This window comes from Electrophorus electricus, chromosome 26 (genome assembly GCF_013358815.1).
Source record: "Electrophorus electricus isolate fEleEle1 chromosome 26, fEleEle1.pri, whole genome shotgun sequence".
Lineage (NCBI taxonomy): Eukaryota > Metazoa > Chordata > Actinopteri > Gymnotiformes > Gymnotidae > Electrophorus > Electrophorus electricus.
Window position 1 is genome coordinate 2,218,704 of NC_049560.1, and position 23,570 is coordinate 2,242,273.

The 23,570-nt window shown below is 45.2% G+C and overlaps 1 protein-coding gene across 2 annotated transcripts in view; it reads right to left on the minus strand.

Annotated features, from left to right (window-relative positions):
• The window catches only part of nek7 (NIMA-related kinase 7), a 49,727-nt gene that overhangs the window by 22,876 nt on the left and 3,281 nt on the right, over nucleotides 1–23,570 (minus strand). The window contains exons 2-5 of one of the 2 annotated variants that reach the window (XM_027028863.2): nucleotides 14,620–14,701; nucleotides 8,086–8,178; nucleotides 3,239–3,301; nucleotides 384–494 (exon numbers count right to left, since the gene is read on the minus strand). In XM_027028863.2, the coding sequence (XP_026884664.1) occupies nucleotides 384–494; nucleotides 3,239–3,301; nucleotides 8,086–8,178; nucleotides 14,620–14,673 (321 nt within the window). In that variant the 5' untranslated portion in view covers nucleotides 14,674–14,701. Of the gene's footprint in view, nucleotides 1–383; nucleotides 495–3,238; nucleotides 3,302–8,085; nucleotides 8,227–14,619; nucleotides 14,702–23,570 lie in introns of both variants that reach the window. The other variant, XM_027028862.2, reaches the window with a different exon arrangement.

Sequence of the window (23,570 nt, forward strand, 5' to 3'; positions counted from 1 at the left end):
ATGTGTACAGTACTAGTATGATAAGTGGATGATCAGCAATGGGACAGTAAGAAAATTACATAACCCAGAAAGCCCAAGTTGTGAAATCAATCATGAAGTCTTTTCAATAATACAATTAGATTGGACATGCATGGACAGCTAACACAGGAGAAGACATGAGCCATGACCAGGCCTGAGGAGCACACCTAACACTGCCCGCCAAACACTCGGCTCTACCTGCCCACCTAACACTCGGCTCCTTTAGCACACCTACCCAGGTGGGATGTTTTGCTGAGCGTTTCCGGAACGTGCTTATTCAGTGTGCCACCGCCCCCCGAGCAGCCGCTGCGCACAGCATGAGAGAGCGCGGGTAAGAATGCTGACATGGTGCCAGACTCCCATACCTTTATCATACGTGAGAGGTCCCCGGCGTCCGCCAGCTCCAGGACTATGTTTAGCTCATTCTCTTCGATGAATGACGCATGGTATTTAATTACATTGGGGTGGTTCAATTGCTGTGGAGACAGGGGAGGGGTGGGGGGAGAAGCAAGGGATCAGTAACTGTTAAATATTCAATAGACTCTGTGGGTCAAGCCGAGCTTTCTAAAGTCAAGACAGCAGAAACAAAAGGCAGATGCTAGTACGGATGTAAACATGGCGCTGTCACCCAGCCGGGCGACCGGCGGCGCCTTCAAAGCCAGAGCGGCTCAAATGGAATTCATCTGCGTCGAGGCCCGCAGCAGGGCCCCGCACCCGGAACGAGAGGCAAAAACGAAAAACGACAAACAGTTGCTCATGTAATATGCAGGAGTGCCTCGCTCCATCTAACTAAAGCCAACCAAGGAGGGATGGGTGGCGGGGGGTTCAGAGTCGGCACGCTTCGCCTCGCCTCGGCCTGCGACAGCGTACCGAGCCGTGCGGCATTTCAATTAATTAATTAAATAAATAAATACCCAAATATTCCCTGTCTGAAGCAAACATGACGGGCCGGGCAGCAGCAGTGCGTGCCATAATCCCCCTCCCCTGCCACCTTGGTCAATAAGCGGAAGGATCTGACATGGTAAACAACAACAAAGACGACAGCGACAGGCAGGAGTCAAAAAAGGAAAAAGAAAGAGAAAAAGAGAGAAAGAACAAAAGTATATGACTGGAAGCCAGGAAAGAGAGACCCCCCCCCCCCCACCACCACCCCAACCAATCCAGGGCCATGAGCGGGGGCGGGGGCGGGCAACCAGGTCCCGGCGATGTGCTGTGTGACAAGGTAGAGGGGCTTATTAAAGAAGCGTTCATGCTCCGAGCTGATATTGGTGAGCACACGTTTCCGTCGCCGCCCCCTTAGATGCATTTCTGGATCATACAGCCGGTGCAGTTGGTGCAGTCGGCACTGGCGGCCTTCTCCACTCCGCTTCCTGCTTCCCGACCCCAATCTGCAGCTGGTGGGGGCGTGTCCAACTTGACCACGCCGCCACACTAACGGCGCCATCATCTCGTGTGATCAGCCAGATTAAGGTGATACGATTCAACCGTACTAGACTAGATCTCCAAAAGATCCTTTGCAGGGACTCCACATTAAGGTGACAGGATTATATCATGCTATAATGGATCTCCTAAAATCCCTTGCAGGGACTAGATTAATTCAATAAGTTTATCATGCTAGTGTGGATCTCCGAAGATCTCTCGCTGGGACTTTTCCAATCCCACACCTCTTATAAACCTAAGCCTGCAGGTATGCGTGGATACTGTAAACGTAACACGCCATACCGATCGAGGGCAAAAAAAATTCACATCCACGCAAAAATGAAGTAGGTTCAAAAGAGATGTCTTTGTGAGAAACACAAAAATAACTAACACTACCCGCATGTCGCAAAACTTTTCTCCGAGGTTCAATATTTTTAAGCAACAGTATGAACCCTTCCTCCGCAACAGCACAGTGTCGGTTACAGTACTGGAGGATTGAGGAAACTGACACACAAACAGGCAGGCAGACGGTGGACGCGTCCTCGGCCGGCACACAGACTGCCAGTCTCGCTCATTAGTGGGATTTGCGACTCTCTCCTTTCATGCCCACCCTGCCCAAGTTCCATCGCTCTGTCCACTGAGGTAGGGGGTCTGGTATCACCACTTCTCACAAATGGCCTATTAGTTGTTTGAGGCGGGCTGCTTGTAATGGGGTGACGGGGGAGGTGTCAGAGGGGTTACCCGTGCCCAGGTTACCTTCTGACCCCAGCGAAGGGAAGCGCACGCGAGGTGAGGCGTCTCCGGGAAGCGGAAGCGAGCGCTCCACGACCTCTTGGCTTGGCCACCGGCCACCGGCCACAGTATCTCCTCCTCCTGCTCTGCATTGCTCCCCGTCTCGCCCACCAGCGGGGACACGGGGGGGATGGAACAGCACAGCCACCAATTAGCCAGGCTGAGGGGACCCACCGTCAGGGGGAGACGGAAACTATGCGGGCACAGGACAGTAGGGAGACGCCACGGTGACAGCATGTCGGTCTGGCTTGGAGCAATTAACACAACAGTGCGTGTGTGTATGTGTGTGTGAGGGAGAGGGAGAGAGAGAGAGAGAGAGAGTGCGTGCGAGTGCATATTTTGGTGCACTGGGGGAGGGGCTGATCTGATGGGAGCTAGTGAGACAAAACGGAGCAGAGTACAGTGAGACACCTCTGATCACCCAGACGCCCGCTCTTATTGGACCTGTCGTTAATTTGTTAGTTAGTGCCGAGGCAAGTGCAGGCCGCCGCCTGTTTAAGGCGGTGTGATGAACGCAAATGATACGTTTAAAAACTAGGCAGCTGATGTGAGGGAGAGGACGCGCAACATCAAAAGATGCACGGGGGTGTCGGCTGACTTAGCGCACTGCTCCTCCGGCGCCCCGCCTCCCTCCCCACGGAACCCCGCCCACCCTCCCCACAGAACCCCGCCCCCACTAAATATTACAGAACAAGATAAAAAAAATAAAACCTGTAGTTTTGGCATTAAAAAAAAAGGGCGAGAAAGAGAGAGAGTCAATCTCAGCCTGGAGGAATGACGTGGAGAAACTCGCGATCTGTACTCGCCGCACACAGGGAGAGCAAGGGAGAGAGAGAGCAAGAAACAGAAAGAGAGAAGGAGAGCACAAGCAGTTCGTCTGGTACAGATCAATTGTTTTCTCTGTCTCTATCTCAGTCTGTTTCTCTAGTATTGGGTCTCAGCAGAGGCACCTTTGGAAAGCGTAATAGCGGCACATGGCATCCGCTCTCGCCCTCCTCTCGCTGCTTACCTTCAGGAGATCTATCTCTTTGATGCAATCTTGCCGGGCTTTGGCATCCATCAAATCGAATATCTATCAAGAGATCAAAAGGCAAGAGAAGAGAGAGGGAGTTATGGCATACAGAAGAAAAAAAAAAAAAAAAGAGTTTAAAAATAACAAAAACTAAAGAGACAAGCCAAACGTGGTCGTGTGAGAGTGGGTTATGTGGCAGGCAGTGAACGTGGTACTGAGCCACAGTGGCTCAAGGAGTCAGGGGGGCGGGCCGGTCAGGCCACCCAAACACCTGTTTCAGCCAATCATAACATCTGCTTCATCGCACTCGGGTTGGCTCAGTTACAGCAGTGACTGGCACTGAGGAAACTGGTGTTTGCCACCCTGACAAAAAATAAATTCCACTGATTTGGTAATATAGAGCAAATAGTTAATCACACTGGAGTCATTCCGTTACTTTACAGTTTAACAGAAATGACAGGATGTACCATTTGATTTGTTATTAAATCCAATTAAATGAATTAGTAAAATTATGCTTAAGAAGAGTAAAGGATAATAGCAAAACTAGGCATCTGCTAGGTAAGTTTCTGGGTGAAATCGAGGGTGTAGAGTTTTACTCCAGTAAGTGAGACGCATGCTGCAGGATGCAGTGGTAGCCGATAGCGGCACTGAACAGAATTTACATAAATCCATCATTATGCACCATTATGTATTTTCTGCGTGCATATTTTAAACCAGTTTAGTTTAGCATGCAGCCCGGCCCTGTACACTGTAGTCCATAAATATCTGAACAGTGACAGTGTGTCACTGTCCTGACTGCAGAACCCTACACCTTGGATCGGAAATGGAAATAACTATTACGCATCTGAGGTGCGTCAGCTTTAGGAATGTCAGCTTTAATCTGAAGACACTGCGTCTATGTTGGGCCGAGCATACAGGACATAAGGACCCTTTTATATCTTTTCCCAGGGGACGATGCAAACTGGACACATGGCTGTTGGGTTGTTTCTTGCTCCGTGTTCCATCCACGACATGTCAGAGTCGGATATGTGGTTAAGAAACCCAAATACAGCAGTGAGACGAAGGACAACAAACAGCACTGTGGGCCTTGGATGACCAGACTAAGGGATGACCAAAGCATCATTTACAGAAATCAGAAACAGAAAGCCTGTGTTACAGTTCGCTAAAAAGTCTTGATCAAAATAATGCGGAGTTCCTCATGTCTGAGACAAATTTTGACCTGTGATGGAATAAATAAGGGGTACAGAAAACCAGGGATTATTTATGACCCAAAGCCTACCGGCTCATCTGTAAAGCAGCCATCCCAAGCATACTGCGAAAGCAGCGTGCTGGGCCTGGTCAGTCTCCCAAACATACCTTTCACTTACTGAAACCAAGAGCGGCGGCAAATCCTAAACAAGCACGTTTGGAAAGCAGCTGCACTATAAACTTGGAGGAACATCACTGGAGAAAATGAAACGGGGAGACAGCGTGTAAATAGGGTGGTGATCATTTAGTATAAAACAATACAATACTTAGAAATTAAAGCTGACATTCGACACTTTGAACACATTACCGATTCATTTGAAGTCCAGTGTGCTAGTGAGCCAAAGCAAAGGAACTGTCACAGTCTAATTACTTGTGGACTGCACTGTGGAACTTGCTGGGTGAACGTGCTGCACATCAGTAGAAGTTGGAAGGGGGCTGAGTGCTGTGAGGAGCAGACTGTTAGCCATCAGTCTTTATAGTAAAGAGTAACAGTATAGTTATCAGTAACAGACCCTCCTCCAGACATCATTAGAGGTAATGAAGCTAGCAGCAGTGACAGTGTGAGAGTGTGTGTGTGTGTGTGTGTGTGTGTGTGTGTGTGTGTGTGTGTGTGTGTGTGTGTGTGTGTGTGTGTGTGTGTGTGTGTGTGAGTGAGAGAGAGAGAGAGAGGAGAGAGAGAGAGAGAGAGAGAGAGAGAGAGAGAGAGAGAGAGAGAGAGAGAGAGTGTGTGTGTGTGTGTGTGCGTCCGCACACACGCGCATGCATCTCTATAGCCATGCAGCTGGGAAGGTAAGCAGCTCTAGTTACCAGGCACCAGGCTTTTAATCTAACTCGCACCAATTATTTCCTCCAGCATGTCTGCTTTGCACATCCGCAGGAAGCTGGAAATAAAACTGTGTGCTCCACGGAGACATAAAGCCTTTAACTACTGTGAGCCTCTGTGTGTGTGTGAGTGAGAGAGAGAGAGAGAGAGAGAGAGAGAGTGTGTGTGTGTGTGTGAGTGTGAGAGAGAGAGAGAGAGAGAGAGAGAGAGAGAGAGAGCGAGAGAGAGAGAGTGTGTGTGTGTGTGTGTGTGTGTGTGTGTGTGTGTGTGTGTGTGTGTGTGTGTGTGAGTGAGAAAGTGTGAGAGTGTGTGTGTGTGTCCACAGGTCAGGAAATGGAAAAATAAATATATACCCAACAATGAATATTTAGCAGCAGGAGTGATTGGTGTATGCGCTGAAACAATTAGGTGCCTGCTCCTGACTATGTAATCAGTAATAAAAAGACTTGTACATATGAATAGAAATCTTAGATGAGAAAACAATAATAATTCAGACAGACAGGACACTAATTCCTAAATATTACATTAACCAGGCCATCTTGGTCTTGCCTGACACACACAACCAGGTTAACAGTTCAGTTAACATTTAATTTAGCACTATAAATTTTGTATAGTATGGACCAGTATGAAGTTTAATTATTTTTCATCTATCTCAAATCCATGAAGAGAGCATGCTGAGTAGAAGTGTATCTGCGTTTGGCCCTGCTGTCACCTCCAAGTCTGTTTTTTAGCACTGACAGTTGTGAACCCGTTGGAATGATCTAGATTTCTACACAAAAGCCTCCTGAAATGTAATCTTCAGACTAAATAAATAAAATCAAAGTTTATTTAACAAGAACACTTCACGCTACCATAACTCTATCGAATAAATTGTTTCAACAATTGAGGTCACTTACAGAAAATATTTGGAACCCCTGAGTAATGATCTCTTGAGAAAGGGGAAGTGATCAGATGTTCTAATGAATTAGGTGTTCAGGTGCAAGTTTGACATGCTCTGCCAATAAAATGAGAAACAATTCTGCTAACTACCCTTCACAACCTAATTCCATGGCAATATGTGCAAAATGGTTCAATACAGCTCAATAAAGCAGAGCACCTCTGAAGAAAAGCTGCAGAAGGGCTTCTGCAGACGTGCATCTCAACCAGACCACAAGCAGGCAGTTGGTGTAAAAAAAGACAAAAGTAAGCACAGTTGCTACTCTTCTCAGATGTTGACATCCTTTAAAGAAAGGGCACCCAGTAGAATCCTCAAAGTGGGAACACTATGGTCCCTGGTAAGAACACTAAGTAAGAACACTAGGGTACCCAGTAAGAACACCAAGCTAGAACACCAGGGTACCCAGTAAGAACACCAAGCTAGAACACCAGGGTACCCAGTAAGAACACCAAGCTAGAACACTAGGGTACCCAGTAAGAACACCAGGGTACCCAGTAAGAACACCAAGCTAGAACACTAGGGTATCCGGTTAGAACACCAAGGTACCCAGTAAGAACACCGAGTAAGAACACTAGGGTATCCGGTTAGAACACTGGGGTAGCCAGTAAGAACACCGAGTTAGAACACTAGGGTACCCAGTAAGAACACTAGGGTACCCAGTAAGAACACTAGGGTACCCATTAAAAACACTAGGGTATATAGTAAGAACATCAAGGTCTCCAGTAAGGAAACATCTCCTGCACATGACAATATCATCAGCAAATGACAATAAAAACATAAAAAACAAGATTGGTGTTAATGGGATATTTACTATGAAAGAAACTACTGCAACCCCACCCACCCACCCCCAAAGAAAAACAGTGCATTTTAAAAAAACAGCAGGATTCAACAGTACTAGTGGAACAGCGTTTCAGAGATGAGACAAAAGTTGAGCTTTTTGCTTATTGTATACAACATTAGTCTCGGAGAAAACAAAACCATGCACATCAACATGAAAACGCCTGCCTGGCTGCCTCAGGGCCCGAACGGCTTGCAGTCAGTGATGGCAACGTGATGACACGCAAGATGTAGCAGGATATTCTACAGCAGCATGTCACACCATTTGTCTGTGATCTCAATCGCAAGGAGGTTGGTCATGCAGAATGACAATGATCCAAAACAAAGGAGTAAATCCACAACAGAGTGGCTTTGAACAGAGGAACTGGCCAAACTGCATCCAGTCTACAGTGCAGGAAGCAGAAGCAGCCAAAGAAGGCGCTGGGCTGAGGTTTGGGCCAAACGGACATCCGACTAGGTTTTAACATACAGGGTCAATGACTTTTTCCAGCAATGACCTTAATTGTTTAAACCAGTTAATTGATAGACATATGGAACTGTATCTGAGTGTGTGGCCATATATATGGGTGTGTGAGGCATTTGTGTAAAAATACAACCACTTCCAAGGTTCATAAACACAACATCCAACTTTCCACAAAATCCAAAACTATTATTACTGTTGCGGGTAAGAATGAAAGTTCATTACTCAAAGTTATATACATGCATGAAAGTATCTAGGTATGGAAACTGTTGGTTGGCTCTGCCTTACAGTAATACTGACCTGAAATAACACACTGGCTATAGGGGTTTAAAAAAACTAGAAAAGACAAATTCATTCAGCACTAAGTGATGTTTAATATAGCTGTATATGCTTTGCATTTAGTAACACCACAAATCTGAAATTAAATTAATTGGAAGTCAGCTCCAACTCATTTTAATGCTCCCTGTATTTGCTATTTATTGAAGCTTTTTGTAATGTTTTCGTCTACATGTTTATTGACATGGTTGATGGAAGCTTACCTGTACTTTTTTCAAAGCTGCTGGAGTGTTATCTATCAAGTACTTGGCTCGATAGACCTCACTAAATTGTCCTCTTCCAATCTTCTTCTCAATCTGAAAATTGCATAAGCTGTTATAGCCCATTTCCGGCTGTAGTGGCTTCTGTTTTAAGACAAAAGGGGAAAATGGTCATTGTAGGAACAACACAATTCATATCCAAGTTTGTCATCTTTTCGCCCTTAAATCCAAATCAACAAATCCCCATAAACTTGACAAGCTCTTGCAGCTCTTGTTTTTATTCATAAGAACGGTAAGGAAAAACACACTCTGGGGTGACACCTGGGGTTGGAATTAGCATAAACCATGTCTGAAACTCAATCAATACTGCTTTCCTTTCCTTTCCCTTCTCTGTGTGGCTGGATGCGTACTGCCAGCATGACGTTCGAGCTTTGGATGGGACTTACGCTGGACCAGTTGGTGACAAAGTGCCCGGAGAGCTTTTCATGGAGCACCATGCGGCGCCTTGACACTTGTGCTCTAAAATTAAAAAGCTAAGCAATAGCTGGAATTAGCCCCATGGATATGATGTGATAGGAAAAAAATGAGCTTGACCTTTAGATGGATGGGTTGGTTTTTTTTGGGGGGGGGGGGGGGGGTAAACTTTCATCCCAGAAACACTCGGGCAACAAGAGGTGACACATAAAAGGACGTGCCATTGTCACGGCTGACTACCCCAAGATGGCCACAGGACAGCCTTGAAGGCCATAATACAGCCTTGAAGGCACATAACTCCGTGCAGACAGCACCGAGCAGAGGAGGTGAGAATCACAACCTCGCAAAACAAAGTCGCAGCATTAGATCTATTCAGTCCCATTATATTTCACAGTTAAACACTCAGCGTGAAAAACAGACCCGAGGCAGAGAGTGGAGGCTCTTACCGGAATCACACCCACTCCCGTTTCCTTCATCTAAAAATTCCCTTCTTCTTCTACAGATGCATTTTAAAGTGTGTTCATCAAGGGTTATCTTTAGATTGCAAGACTTCCCGAGTTTACGGCAAGAGCCCATGGTGATGGATACAGCTAAAGCACAAAACGCTTTAATATGTTCCGCTGACAGACATATAGGCTGTCTGCTAAAGCCGTCAAACACTATGGCGTGAGGCTGCGTGCACCACAAGGGCTCAGAGGAAATCCGTGTAGAGGCACCGTGCACTACTGGGTGGGTGCTGGAGGGATGGATGCAGATCAAGGGGCAGCCAATTTAGGCATTTCATTGTTTTCCAACTTGACAGCTTTAAGGGGAGGGGAAAAAAGGTGAGAGCTAAAGAATTGCCCCATCCAATTAACACAGTGGAGCAGCTTGTTTTTCCTGGCGACACCACACGCACGGCTCTCATTCCAGGGACACATCTGGTGCTAGAGACACTCTTCTTTTTGCAAGAGTAAAACCATTTTTTTCATCAGTGATATCAAGGTGAGGGCCGATTTGAATTTATTCTCGCCTATGTAAGGAATAACTGGCATCATTTAATTATTTTTTTTTTTAAATATTTATTTATTTATTCATTGCTGTCGGCTCTAAAAATGACAATGAACTACACATAGTAGTAAATTAAAGGCATTTTACTCAGGTTTAGGCTCTTATGGCACCTTATTAACTCAACCTCTTACTGTCTAATGATTATTATTAATACATGTTAAGAGCGGGGTGGAGAAAGGGCAGGGGGTGTGGGGTGTTTAGATAGGTGGGCCGGTCGGTGCTGGACGGTCCGCACAGCCAACCAGTGCCGGGGCGAGGCATTGCTCTCACTCCCTACACGCCTGCTTGACAAATGTTAGCATGAGCCTCTAAAGCGGCGTGACAAGCGCATGCTGAGAGCAAAGTCGCGCTAATGTGTTCTGGCATGCGGCTCGCTAATCACACATTTACATATGCAATGACCTACATTTGCATGTCAGCTTCCACACTGTCCGGCCTGATTAGCAGCGGGCACCTCCCAGCGCTGGGGCGGCCGGTGGGGCGGCGGGATGGGGCCAGAGGGTGGCGGCTTTTTTGGCAGCCGAAGGGACACGCTGCCAGCCGGGATTAGGCCCGGCGCAGCCTGAGCCCCAGACACTTCATTAGAGGTAATCTGTTTAGCGGTGGGCAGCGTGTGTAAAATTCACGGGCCATTTGTGGCACCGTTTTCGGCCACCGGCCTTGCCGTCGCGGGATACCGGGGCGCGCTGACTCGCAGGCCCTCTCGGTCGCTGTCCTGCGCTGCTGCTGCACGACTTGGATTGCCACAGCGAGACGGGACAGGGCGCGGTAGCTGGAGGCGGGGACTGGGGCCAGGGGGCAGAGCCGGGAGGCAGGGCTGCAGCAGCAGCCAGGGTGGCGAGCTACAGGCGTGAGGAAACGCGTGCAAAGCCCCGCTTGCAGAAGGAGAGGATGCGCAGAGAGATCAGCTAGGCTCCGAGGGAGGGGAGGAAACCGAAATAGCCAGCAGGAGCAGAGACAGGTGGAGCTGCAGGGGAGGAGCGACAGCCACACCGCCGAGAGTCCGGGCACCAACTTTAAGCACTTTTGCTTCCAATTAACAACCATACAAAAAAAGTTGATGCTTATATATTTTTTTTAGTTTACACAAACTGTTTTAAGAAGAAAGGGAACAAGTAAGAAGTCTAGTTTCGATTCTACTTTTACAGAGCTGAGCAGAATCTGACATTGAAGCAATCTCACGCAGGTATTGAGTTATAGGAAACTGTCAAAGGAAAACCACTGGGTGACAGCATCTAAGCACTATAATGCCTTGCCTCTGATTTTGGGTAATGTGTGTGCACTTGGCCTCCCATCCCCCAAACCATACCTGTTAGGAGGCATAATGAGTCCAGGAGTTACAAGTGCCGAGATATTTAGTCTGGGCCTTGACAGATGCTGTCTGTAGCTGAATTACACGCAGCATGGCAGGGAGGGACTGGTCAGAGGGGGCCACAGATGCAACGAGGCATGCTGGGTGATGACTCGAAGGAAAAACACATCATAAGAGGAATGGCAGGGTACGGAGGGTTGACCACTGGTGACATGGGTGTGAAAAGAGAAACACAGGCATGCGGCCCAGTGACAGGAACACAGGAGACAGGAGGTGGGGGGTGGGGGGTGGTAGCAGCATGGAAGACTAGGTGTGAGATGACAGCACAACACTGCCAGAAGCTGCCAGGGAAAGGACAACACAAGCAGTGAAGAGGTGTGGGAGCAGCGAGCCGGGGTTGGTGGTGTTGGTAGGAGGAAGAGGGTGGGGGGGAACATGCAGGAGATCCAGTTCCCCTCCTTTTCATCAGGCCGCCTCTCCAGGCCTGGCCCATGAAATATTTATGCCTTCTTCACCCCGACAGTGTTCCTGCTCCTCTTCAGTCCGTTTCAGTATTTAAAGCCCTGCTTGCTTCGCACAGAGATTTTGCTCTGTCAAAAATCCGAAGTGACGATCAAAATCGAATCTGAAAATCTCACCCTCCCACTCACTCAGCGAGCAAATGCACCATCAAATATGCAAGTCTGATCAACATCTAGGATCTCTAATGCATATGCATTATACCTCCGGGACTCGTATGATCTCACCAGCAACACCGGATGTCCATGACTGCATATACAGATATTCTGATTCTCAGCTTCTTTTAAGGGAGCTGAGGAGATACTTGTTGAGTGTAATACAACAGACTTAGAAAAGTCATCTTCCCAAGCTGCCGCTGTGCATTACAAAACTAAGCCTACCATGGATGTTCTCCTTTCATTTCCAATTTCAGAAATATATGCTACGTACATGCATGTGAGCAGCAATGCTATTCCGCCTGACATATTTCTGAAATCTTTACACTACCATACCAGGGACAATCTGGCAAAAAGACAATTCAAATCCTACAAGGTAAATAAGCCAAACAATCAACAGTCAAATTCAGAGCTTCACTAAAGCTGGGACAAGGGGGATTATTACTTTACTGCATTTACTGCACATGACAGTAAATTCAGATTAAAAATGTCTGGGCCAAAACCAACTGGTAATCAGAGGAAGCAAAAGATGATCATTTCCAATGATGATTTCACTTCCAGTGAACTGACTGGCTGGCCACCTTTAACCAATGGAACAGGATACTAGCACCTTCAGTGTTTGGCCCCTGACAGCCCCCAACTTGCAGTAAAGTGCACAAAACTTAAACCTTGGCAGCAGTGCAGTGTGACAAGACCGATTTTGGTCTTTTTATTCCACATATAGCCTGGTGTGAAAATCCTCTGAACACCAAAGGCAGACGATCTCCTTACTGCTGAAATCATGGCTGGCGAAGCTAATTATGTATTCCAAAGAAAACCATTTGCTAATGTTTCTTAAGTCTTTTTCATGGCGATGCTACTCATTACATTATTAGTAATAGGCCTTTATATTAAATTAGGACCTTCTACATATTCAACCCCATTAATGAAATAGGAGTCTTAAAATTAATGTAACCAGTGCCAAGTAGAAATGATTCTTAATTCAGGAAGATTGCAGGGAGAGCAGATCCATGCAGGAGGAGAAGAAGCAAGAGAATGCAGGATAGTCGGTGAGAAAGCGGGACAAAGAGAGCGAGAAAGAGAAGAGAGAGGAGCTCCAACACCTACCTACCTACCTACCTCTCTCTCTCTCTCTCTCTCTCTCTCTCTCTCTCTCTCTCTCTCTCTCTCTCTCTCTCTCTCTCTCTCTCTCTCTCTCTCTCTCTCTCTCTCTCTCTCTCAATGCAGTGGAGAAAACACATGATAGCTTTTGTGCACAGGAAGCGCTGCTTGTGCAGAGAGTGGAATCTCATTATCACTTCTCATCCAGCACACAGGAGGAGCCAGAGAGGAGCGACAGTGTGAGCAGACCACCGCCTGTCTCTCTGCGGGGGGATTGACAGTCAGGGAGATTCAGCCGGGGCAGATGTGCTCGTGTTGCATGCTGGCAAGCAAGCGTGTCGCGCCTCAGCTTGGTAAAATACAAATGAAAAGGTGACGAACTGAAAGCTTTAATGAACAGTCAACAGTTTTAAAGGGAACAAAAGAAGGGAAATAGCCATATTTCTGTTTACTTTTATTAAGTAATTTTGCTTAACATTTTGGACAATTTTGTATTTTAAACAAACAATAAAACCCACACAAATTATACAGTACTTGTGTGTCAAAGGTTCACATAAACTGACAAAAAGGTCAATAACTAGGCCTCAAGAACTAGTTAGCACAGTCAACTGAAAACTAATTCAAGCTGGACAAATTGTTTTAAATTAAGATTTTATATGTTGGGCTGAATATTGAAAATCTCCCAATTATAATTTGATTCGCACAGTCCTGATGTGATGGCGATTATTTTTTATTTAATGCAGCAAATATAATAATAATAACCTTTTCAGTAATCCACTACGGTATACTTTAAACACTTGAGGACTAGGCCCAAGTTATTACATTTAATTACTTTCCATACAAAATCACAACTGATAAAATAACACATTGTATACACTTTGACAAATAATCATGGGATCAATCTTTTCAATGGGTTTCAAGAATTGATATTGGATTGGCCAAACAAAAGCTCTAGGAAAAATCTATTATTCTTAAATCAGAAATATTCTATTTTTACGTTTCCTTTGGATGGCCACAGCATCAAAATATAGCACCACAGAACAGAATGTGAAATGTGAAATTATTAGACATTTGCAGTTCTCATCATGGTTCTTAAGGGGAGTAGAATTCATTCACAGAAACAGTGCATGACATGAATTATTGCCAGTGCAACTGCAATGATTCCACATTAGTTTTGAGTAAAATCTAAATTACTGAACATAAATTGGAAATGAATCATTATTTCTAGAACAAATATGCCAGTCTATATCTGATGCTGCAAACCTGACAAATCACACAAATGCTATTTTCCGATGTCAGACGTCAGACATGATGGGGAAACTTCCAGTATCATTCAGTATCATTCAGTCCCACAAAAACACAGTTCAGCAACTCAGGGTACAACAGCCTCCATACAAATCAGAATATTAATTTGAGAATGCTGGAGGCCCTGTGGCAGGGGTGACCAACTATGGTCCTGGAGATTTACTGCCTGCACTTTAGTTCCAATGTGCCTGGCTCCAAAATTCCCATGCTGCTAAAGGCCTTGGTTAACTGGCTCAGGTGTTCGGTTAGGGCCAGAACGACACGCCGCACGCTGGCAGACTGGCACCACTGATCCAGTGGCACGTGTAAATATAATGTTTGGTCCTCATTCTTCTTCCACTCTCAAGAACATTAAGCAGTGTCACTGAATTTTAGGTACCTGAAATTCTGCATACCAAAATCTAAAAGAATTTCTCAGCCGAGGTTTAAAACTACTTCAATTCTCTCAGTAATCACTGAACAACTGTTCAATTTAAACACCTCTGGGGGGGGGGGGGGGAAATCATGTCCATATGAATTTTTTGGGGTTCAGCTCCTCCCCAGCAACAGAAGTTGGCAGGAACCTAAACTTAACTTTGAACTCAAAGTTACTTTCAAGTTTGTGAGAGTGCACGCACCCACCTGTGGTTGATGCACTGCCGTAGACAGCTGCTGGCCTTGCTGTTGGGGGTTCATACTGACAGGAGCTCGGTCCCTTAGAGCCCTGTCAGGGAGAGAAACACACCAATAAATCACACGAGCGAACACGCACTTCTCATCATTCGAGTCCTCGCGCCCTGATCGAGGTAAGCCGGGGGATCTGGTAATAGAATTACCAGCGAGCAGCGCCCTGGCAGTCGCCTGCTGCCAAGGAAACGGCTGGCTGGCGTCACCTTGTCGTGGAACTCCATCCAGCGAGAAGGCGACACCTATTGTGATAATGAGACCTGCCGAAGACAGTTGCCAAGCCAAGGAGCAGAAAGCATTCGGTTTTAAGATTAAAACTCCAGTGCCAACATCTTGATCTCCACAGCTGAACAAATACTCCCAGACAAGCTAAGCCCAAAACTGAAATTAGGTTGCGTGTTTTGAATGACCACAGAATGATGTTCACAGTCACATAAATACAAATAAACTCCCAAAAAGCAACACTGCCCTGAGCATCACATTATAATTTTAAGTATTGTAACTTTTTGATGAACATGTAGTATTAGTCTGAATCTTATAAAAAAGCCAAGGGAAAAACCCTGTTGATTGCTGTTTAGATATGAAAAAGAGTTTAGATATGAGAAATAAGTTAAATACATACACCTATGAAAACAAACCTTTGATTCCAATCAGAACCCTTATCATCTTTCATGACACCACAACAATCAAACTGACCAGTCGCAGTCCTTAAAAAATAAATACTGCTTTCACAACAATATATAAATTAATTGAAGCAAATAGATACAAACATATTAAGTTGGAGAGGGTTAGACATCATTGCAAAAATGAATAAATTGGCTACGGTTGGTGACAGATAGCAAATACAAAAGACAGCGGCGCGTCCGCGAGCTGCTGGGGATGGGCCTATATACATGGCAGCCATCAAAAAATTTTAATGATTCGTCGCTTGTCACAGGGCCGCGGCGCTCGGCACGGGGGAGCTCGGCGTCCCGCCGCAGCGAGGGGAGAAGGAGAGGAAGGAGTCCGCCTTTTCATAAAAAGGCCATTTACATGTCGCTCACCTCAAAGAGCACACGCCTCCGCCCTGGCGTCAAGAGCGTGGCGATCGTGGAGCCGGAGCCAATTAAAATACTTCATGCAGAAGAACAGAGGGGGGGTGGGGGTGGGACAGGGGGCTGAGTTGTCACCATGGCAAAGTGAAACCAGGCTGATTCTGGTGAAGGTTAATGACGCTAATTAAGTAGCGAGCTCAGGCCTCGGCTTTGAGTGGCAGCTTTGGGAAGTCAGGTTTTCTTCACCAGTGTTTACTGTTTGCATTTCTCCCGCTTCCTTTGTGCTACTTTGGGGCTTAAGGATTCAACAAATTGGAGAGTACGACTTGTGCCGAGGATGGCTAATGGTGGCACAAATTTGCTTGTCTGTACATAATCTGCATTTGAGAAGTAAGGGTTTGTATCAATATAATAATGGAGGCCACGACAACCAAGAATAACAGATGTGTGTTTCGGAAGTTCAGGACAAATACTAGTTTTCAATTGAGTGCACTAGTCTAACAAATATAGACTACCACAGTTTTTCTGCACAGCTTCAACAGAAACAATTCAGATATTTAAAAGGGAGACATTTAAAGAATGAAAGACCAGCCAATACTGTACCTGTGAAAAAATCTCAGTCTAATGTCTTCTATATTGTTCTACACAATAAACAGACCTCTAATTTCTCTCTTATTTATACAGCTTCTGTACTTACAATGCACGCATCATTAATGAACAGCTTTAAGATTTATCGATTCACTTGTTTTATCAGTGAGCCTCCACACGTACTCGGTGAGCTGCCAGAATCGCTGCCTTCAGTGGCAGTTAGCTCAGCGTTCCTGTGGTTCAGACTGAACCTGGCACTAGTGGTTCTTTTCCTGATGTAGCACGTGTCACAACACACACACGCACACACACACGCACGCACAACACTGAATCGAAGTAGCCAGATTACATCACCAAGCTGGTGCAGAAACAGACATTAGAAGAGCTCACTGCCTCACAAATGTAAGCAGTTAAATGCAGGGGAAAAAAAAGAGGCTTTGTTCAGGAGAGGAATGAGCCAACTCCAGCAGGAGCGCACGCTTTATCGAACCAAAGTCCGCTACCTACTGCTAGCATTGCTTAGCATAATGAGACTGGTTTAACTGGAAAATGGTGTAAGGGCTACGGCTCTCCTTTCATCCTCATTGCTTTTTGCTGCATTATTCATTTATCAGAGCAGGAGGATTAAAAACACGACTCAAGGAACAGGAGAAAGCCACGTAAACAAGGTGGCCAGACTTAGCAGTCCCAGTGAGAGCCTTGCATGCTGGAGTGCATATAAGGGGGAAGAAAGTCAGTTTGAGCACAGCGCTGACACTTTTTAGGCCTGCTTCTTTTCTTGCACTGTGTGTCACTGCACAAACACAGGGAAACATTTCCACACACTTCCTCTAAAAGTCAAAGAAAGAATCCTGAACCGAGTGATGGCTCGCTCTGATAAAACATCTCTAACGGCTGAGGAGAAAGGAGCAATCCAACAAAAGCAGGGCTTGGGAAGATCTGTGCTAATCAAAGGCAGCTCAGGGGCTTCGGAATTCAGTGGAAGTGGTGTCCCTGATTACACGGAAAAGAGAAACCTTTTCCCTCTTCTCCATGAAAGCACAGCCGGACCCATCTGACAGCTCTGCAGTCTTTGACTGGAGAGGGGCTAATGATGGGAGGGTCAGAGACGAAGAACAGAAACACATCTGGTCATTATTTTACTTTAGGTACAGCAGAGTGTCTGTATATATCTATATATCAGCTCTACATATCAGCACCTGAATCAGATGTTTGTCACCTCCAGGTGGGCTAGTGGAAGGTAGCCTTACTCTACTCTAGTTTAAAAATAAAAAAGTTTGAAATTGTGCTCCTGAAAAAAAAAAAAAGACCAGGATTTGTATATTTCTACATCTCAGTTCTATATATTAGCACCTCAGTCAGATGTTTATCAACCCCAAGGCGACTAGCACAAGAAAATTCTTGGTTCAGCCTTGGCCTTTACCAGTCACATGCAAACCCCTTTTCTCTGCAGCAGTTCCTTCAGTCCCTTCCTGCTGTCACCTGCTTTACTCAGGCTGCAGGGTGGCTACATTACAGCTAGACTCACTGAGCTGACCTCCAAACTCCACTTCCTGTACACATGCAAAGCTGCAGAATGACGATGACTCCAACTGTTCCAAACGAAAAAAGGGGGATTTTTTTTCCTACACATCTTAAGTGGTCTTCCATTATTAACAGGGTATTATCAAGCACAGTTGCGAAAGTTAGCAGATGTCAAGGGTACCGCTTAAAAAAAAACAAAAAACACAAGTCAAGCAAAGGACTGTAATGGTCTGGGGACCAATGCAATACTGGAATTAGGCTGAAGCATATGGTGATCTGAATGAGATGTTTAAATAACTGTTATATATCTGCTAGTGGTACATTAAACATGCAGAGCAAAACACAGTACTTAAATAATTTTTTCACCATACAATTCAACATTGCGCAAACTGTCTTTTGACGCTGCCTGAGGAAGCACGTTCCTCGGCTCCACGTCTATGTGCTTCCATGAGCAAAGGGGGCCTTGGGACAGCCCAGGCCAGCTATCTATATTCCTGTTCATTAGCTATTTATAGACCTCCTTTGCATTTTTCACTTTCAGATTTTATAGGGTAATGATTATTTTCAAGCGGAGGTAAACAGCACGGGACGGGCCGCGGCCGATTTATCCCTGCACACAAAGTAGCTCACGGGCTCGTGCCTTCACGCCCCTTTCACCGTCGCCTTTCGCGGCTCATCCCCAAAGGGCCGGTACCCTCCTCCGTTTCCCAAGCTCCCACCTCCGCCCGTGCTTTAAGAATAATGGACACGCGCCCCGCTCCCGCGGCCCCTGCCTGTGTGTGCCCGATTCAGATCCACCTCTCGAGACCGGATCGCGCATCTTTCACGGCGCAGGGAGCTGAAGTGTGTGCAGCTGTGGAGCTCCTCCTCTGGCTCAAAAGGGCCGGGGCCGGGCGAGCTGGCAGCGGCGAAAAGCCGTGGCCGTCCCACTGTCTCCCCCATTGTCGTGCTCGTCTCAAGGGTCAGAGTAATGAAGCCCGATTGATCCGAGGCTTTTGTTGGCCTGCTGTCAAGCCTGCAGGTGCTTTACAGTAAAGGGACTGAGTGGGACTAGTTAATTACGCTGGAGGGGAGAACATCTCTTGTTACCGTTTGATGTGCAGGACGTGAATGCGGTGGGGAGAACGTTCGATGCAAATACTCCATTAGAGACTGTCTAACTAGTCGGTTTGTTATAATGACCAATTTAAATAACAGACATCTTACATAAACACTGAAATGTATTTAAGCCTTAAAAGAAAAATCGATGCGGCAGTGCCTGTAGATTTGCAATAGGACAGGCTTGAAAAATCCTGACATGATGAGCTCAATGTGCAGAAGGGTAAATACACCAAGTCCAAGCATATAATATCACGGAGCACAGGGATGTGTCAAATATTTCACAAGATGACACATAAAAGTTATTTGTTAGTGCCAAAGTTAACCAGCTGGTCGAGCGAGGGAAAGGCTTAGCAACAATGAAACATTACATTTGGCTCAAGACAAGGTCACGCAATAAAGAAGACAAGGTGGTAATATGTGTTTTGCTCCAAAACAGGAAAAGCAATAAATTATTCTATTCTGTAATGTGTTGTACTCCTACTGCAGTTAAGAAAATCAAATACGCATTGACACTGATTCCCAGCTACACATTTGATTTCAGATCTTAAATCATGGATACCATCATGTGACATCCGTACATGTACAAGAAATAGAAGTTATAATTACACCAGAATATTGCATAGTGATCTCTTCCCTTCTTTGTAAATGTTCCAACCTTGTATAAAGGATAGTGTACACTGCTGGCTACGCGTATGACCCACTTTGTTTTTGTACATATCTAATGTGACCTAATGAGGACCTTTCTTTTGGTTACCAATGTCATAAGACTACTAAATTATCCTGTTAACCTTTGACCACAATAGATTGTGACAATTCCCAGCACAGGGCTAAAACCATGTTATTCGTGGCCAGAGGGTCAGCCCAATAGCTGCAATCATGCTAATCTGAGCCTACAGTCTTATAGATCATCCTGGCTCTAGACAGTTTCTCTGCTTTTTTGGTTGGGGGCGGGGTATCTGGAGAGAAGAAAAAGCTTGACAAATACCACACCAATCTGCCAATCACTGACACGCACAATCCCTCATTACTTACTGTGTAACTTTGTACCTATCAAGACAAAACACCAGCTGTTGCTTATAGCCTGTTTCTCACAATTATTCATGATGCAACAATCTCAAACATATCACTCAACAACGGAGCTTTCAGAACAGAGTTTAGATAAAAAGAAACTTGGGTAAACAGGCATTCTCTATGGATGCCTCTCTGTGGACTTACCATTTCAGATGCTTTAAAAAAAATATTCTAACCTAGCTTCTTTTTTCTTTACAGCTGAAAATGATAAGTAACCTCTTATTATTTGCAGCTCAAACATGCTCAACCAGTTTTCCAGCCACAGATTAAGCTTACAAAATTACGCTGTCACTTGAGACAGTCCACGGACAATCCTGCATACTTCAAGGTCTCAACAAAAAAGAGGATCATTAAAAGGAATGCCATCCTATTCTGAAATCCCCTTTGCAAAAATCACTCAGGGTCCTATTGTCACAGCCTACAGCTCTGGCTTACAGATCAGCCGCAAAGGAGGATAGCATTTAGTGCTGTTCGCTCCGAGGGCCTGTTTATTTTTCGCGTAGCCTGTTCCCCTGCCGTCCCTTGATCGGGCTGGCCCTGGGGGCCTGTCTCTCCTCAGCTCCCTTGCCCCTTCAGGGACACCCCCCCTTTAACTCCGGACAGCGTGCCATGTTCCTAACCCTTGCTTGGCTGCCGCACAGACTCACCGAGCCCCTTCTCTCACCACCCAGACATGCCCACAGCCGCGACCATCTCCTCCCGCACACCTCCGGCGGTCGCCTGCCTCTTTAGCCCACATGCACAGCATGACTTAAGGGTCTCTCTTTTCCTTGAAGGCTTTACGAGACACCAATATACTACCCTTCCCATGGAAAGAAATGTGTACAGGGTTGTATAGTTTTAACAAAAATGTGAACTTTTTTTATGCGATGCTTTACCCATGATTAATAATTGGACTTGAAATCATGTACTGCAGAATTATCTATGTCAGATTGCCTGAGCATCCAACAGGACATGATACTCCACTGACTTTCAGAGCTGACAAGTCCACATTTATTAGCTGCTTAAAGTTTTGAATTTTAAGACAGGCTTCTTAGCTGTTTAAAGAAATAAGGACTTTGAAATCAGGAGAAAAAAGAAGACAACATTAATATTGTTGAAGTATTCATATACTCAACACATGATCATAGCATAGTAAATGTGTGCTTAAAACAGGTTTACTCCAAATTTTCTTGGCAGGGCAGTCAGTGCATTTTTTTGTTTTTTCTGTTGTTGCATTCACAAAAAGGCACACTAAAACCTTTGAAAATATTGAATTTTAACAAGTAGCATTGATATAATAATTCAGTAAATATTAAATATTTAATATTGGTGAAACAAATGCAATAATCACATAGCTCTAGCTAATTTCGGGCTGCAACTGCTGAAATCCCAGAGTTAGGCAGCTTGTTTTATCCCTCCACATTACGTACAGTGTTGTACAGATTCCTTGTCATCCAGCCATGCCATGCCCTCGGCTCTCCTGGTCTCTCCTGGTCTCTCCTTCCACACCAGCTGTGTCATTCCCATAACTCACTCCTGTCACCTAATGATCTTGAGAAAACTAGGTGGATCTAACGCTATATGATAGAACTCAAAAGCAAAAATTTGTCGCCACCCAAGAGCCACATGGGACAGTGATGGTCACATTTCACAGAGCATCATTTTCAGCTATTACCAAACTTTAGGTCTATGACAAACCTAGGGTCCCCTACATAACATGAAAGCACAAAAACTGTGCACCACTGACAATACTTCACAGAAGCATTGCAATTAGCCTAGTCATCACACACTTTTAAATTCTATAAAATATAACAAAAGGCCAGTACATTTCTTTCACAGAAATATTGTTATAGGTATCAACGTATCGGACAAAAAAGGTAACTTCAATACACTTCCATAAAATACTTTGAGCCCACTACTATTGTAAATTGCGTGGGTGGATTTGGATTTTATCTAAGAGATGTCACTGAAACATATATTTAATATGGAAAAATGCAAATGTATAGGAATGTGGCAAACAAACATGTATGGGTCCAACACAACATGCTAAATTACAACAATCCAGTCAAAAAACTCTCTCTATGTTCAATTTTAATAAAGGAGAACATAGGTTACAATCAGTGTACTCAGATGCAGCTCTTCAGATTACAATCATTTAGGTGGGCTTGACCAAGCACATTTGCATTGGTAAAGACCAATATGACTATGCAACTTTCCTTGCATAGTCAGCAATGGTTTTCCAGATATTGCACTACAAGAACAAGATACTGATCACTGATCATTGTAGCAGCAATAATCAGTAGTGAAGAACAATCAAAAACTCAAAATCAAAAGCCAGAGGTAATAACCAGCACCTTAAAAAATCCTCTGAAATACTGAGTCAACAAAACGAAAGGTACTTGGTTTTTCACCAGTAGCTGTAGACTGCAACATTAAAATATCAATGTTAATGAGATGCCCTGGGATTTTTTTTCTGGCCAATTCAAACACGAAAAATCATGACTTCCAGCGGCTCTGCACACAGTTTGACCCACAGACCCACAGACACTAACATGACAGACTCACTGTTCAAAGAAACTGGCCTCCTTTCATCTCCGGCTTTTTTTAATAGCCACACTGGCCCATGCCATCTGCTTTATTCTAATACGAGGGCTTAGAGATGCACATTTTTTTGAGGCTTCACAAGCACGATAAACAGTCTTTACAACGCTAACCACCCCCACCCCAGTTTACAGCACGCAATACGTTATGCTGTAAAATGTTCACTGTTAAACTGTCAGCGGCGCTGGCCACCCGCCTGGTCGTCACAGTATGGTGGCACCGGGCCTACGCTTCTGCCCCCTCCACCTCCTGCCTCTGCCTACTCTCTGTCAGCCCAGAGCAGCCCCACTCCGCCAGACCTTCCAGAGAACCTCTGCTACCAGGCCGCCTTCCATGCCCGGCTTCAGACGTCTGTAAAATATTTTTATTTGCTGCCCCACAACCACGCTGGCAAAGGTCTCGGAGTCACAGCTTGGCATGACTTCTGAAAAAAGAAAAAGTATAATTAAAAAAAGAAGACTTTTAAAACAGGAGGCATTCTGACTGCTTCCTGCATCTTTCTAACAGGATGTTTTTCTCCCCCAGTGATACAGTGCAGAGGGCAGCACCCCATGCTGGGAGAGTCCAGGATCAGGGGTACCACTGAACCTCGTTCCAGGCTGGCAGCAGAGAGCCCTGGTGCCGGACAACCGGCAGAAATCTTGATGAGTGCTACTATGCCAAGCTGGCATACCCGGCTATCTGTAATCCATGTGGTAGGCCATATTTAGACAGACAGCTTTTCCAAACACGCAGCCACCTCCCTCTGCTCGACTCCATCCCATGTGAAATATTACGACTGTGTTGCAGTGAGGACATATCAAATGCCAATCGCATTCCATATGGAGAAGCACAGATTCTTTTCAAATAGCATAGATTCATTCTGATTAAGTCTCATTTTATGACAAATGCCTGCTGCCATTGCCTGGGTTCCTGGGTTTACAGAGCCATACACATTGTGTAATTACTCCATGAAAGAGATTTGATGTCCTGGGGGATCTGTATGGAAATCAAAGGCAATGCAAG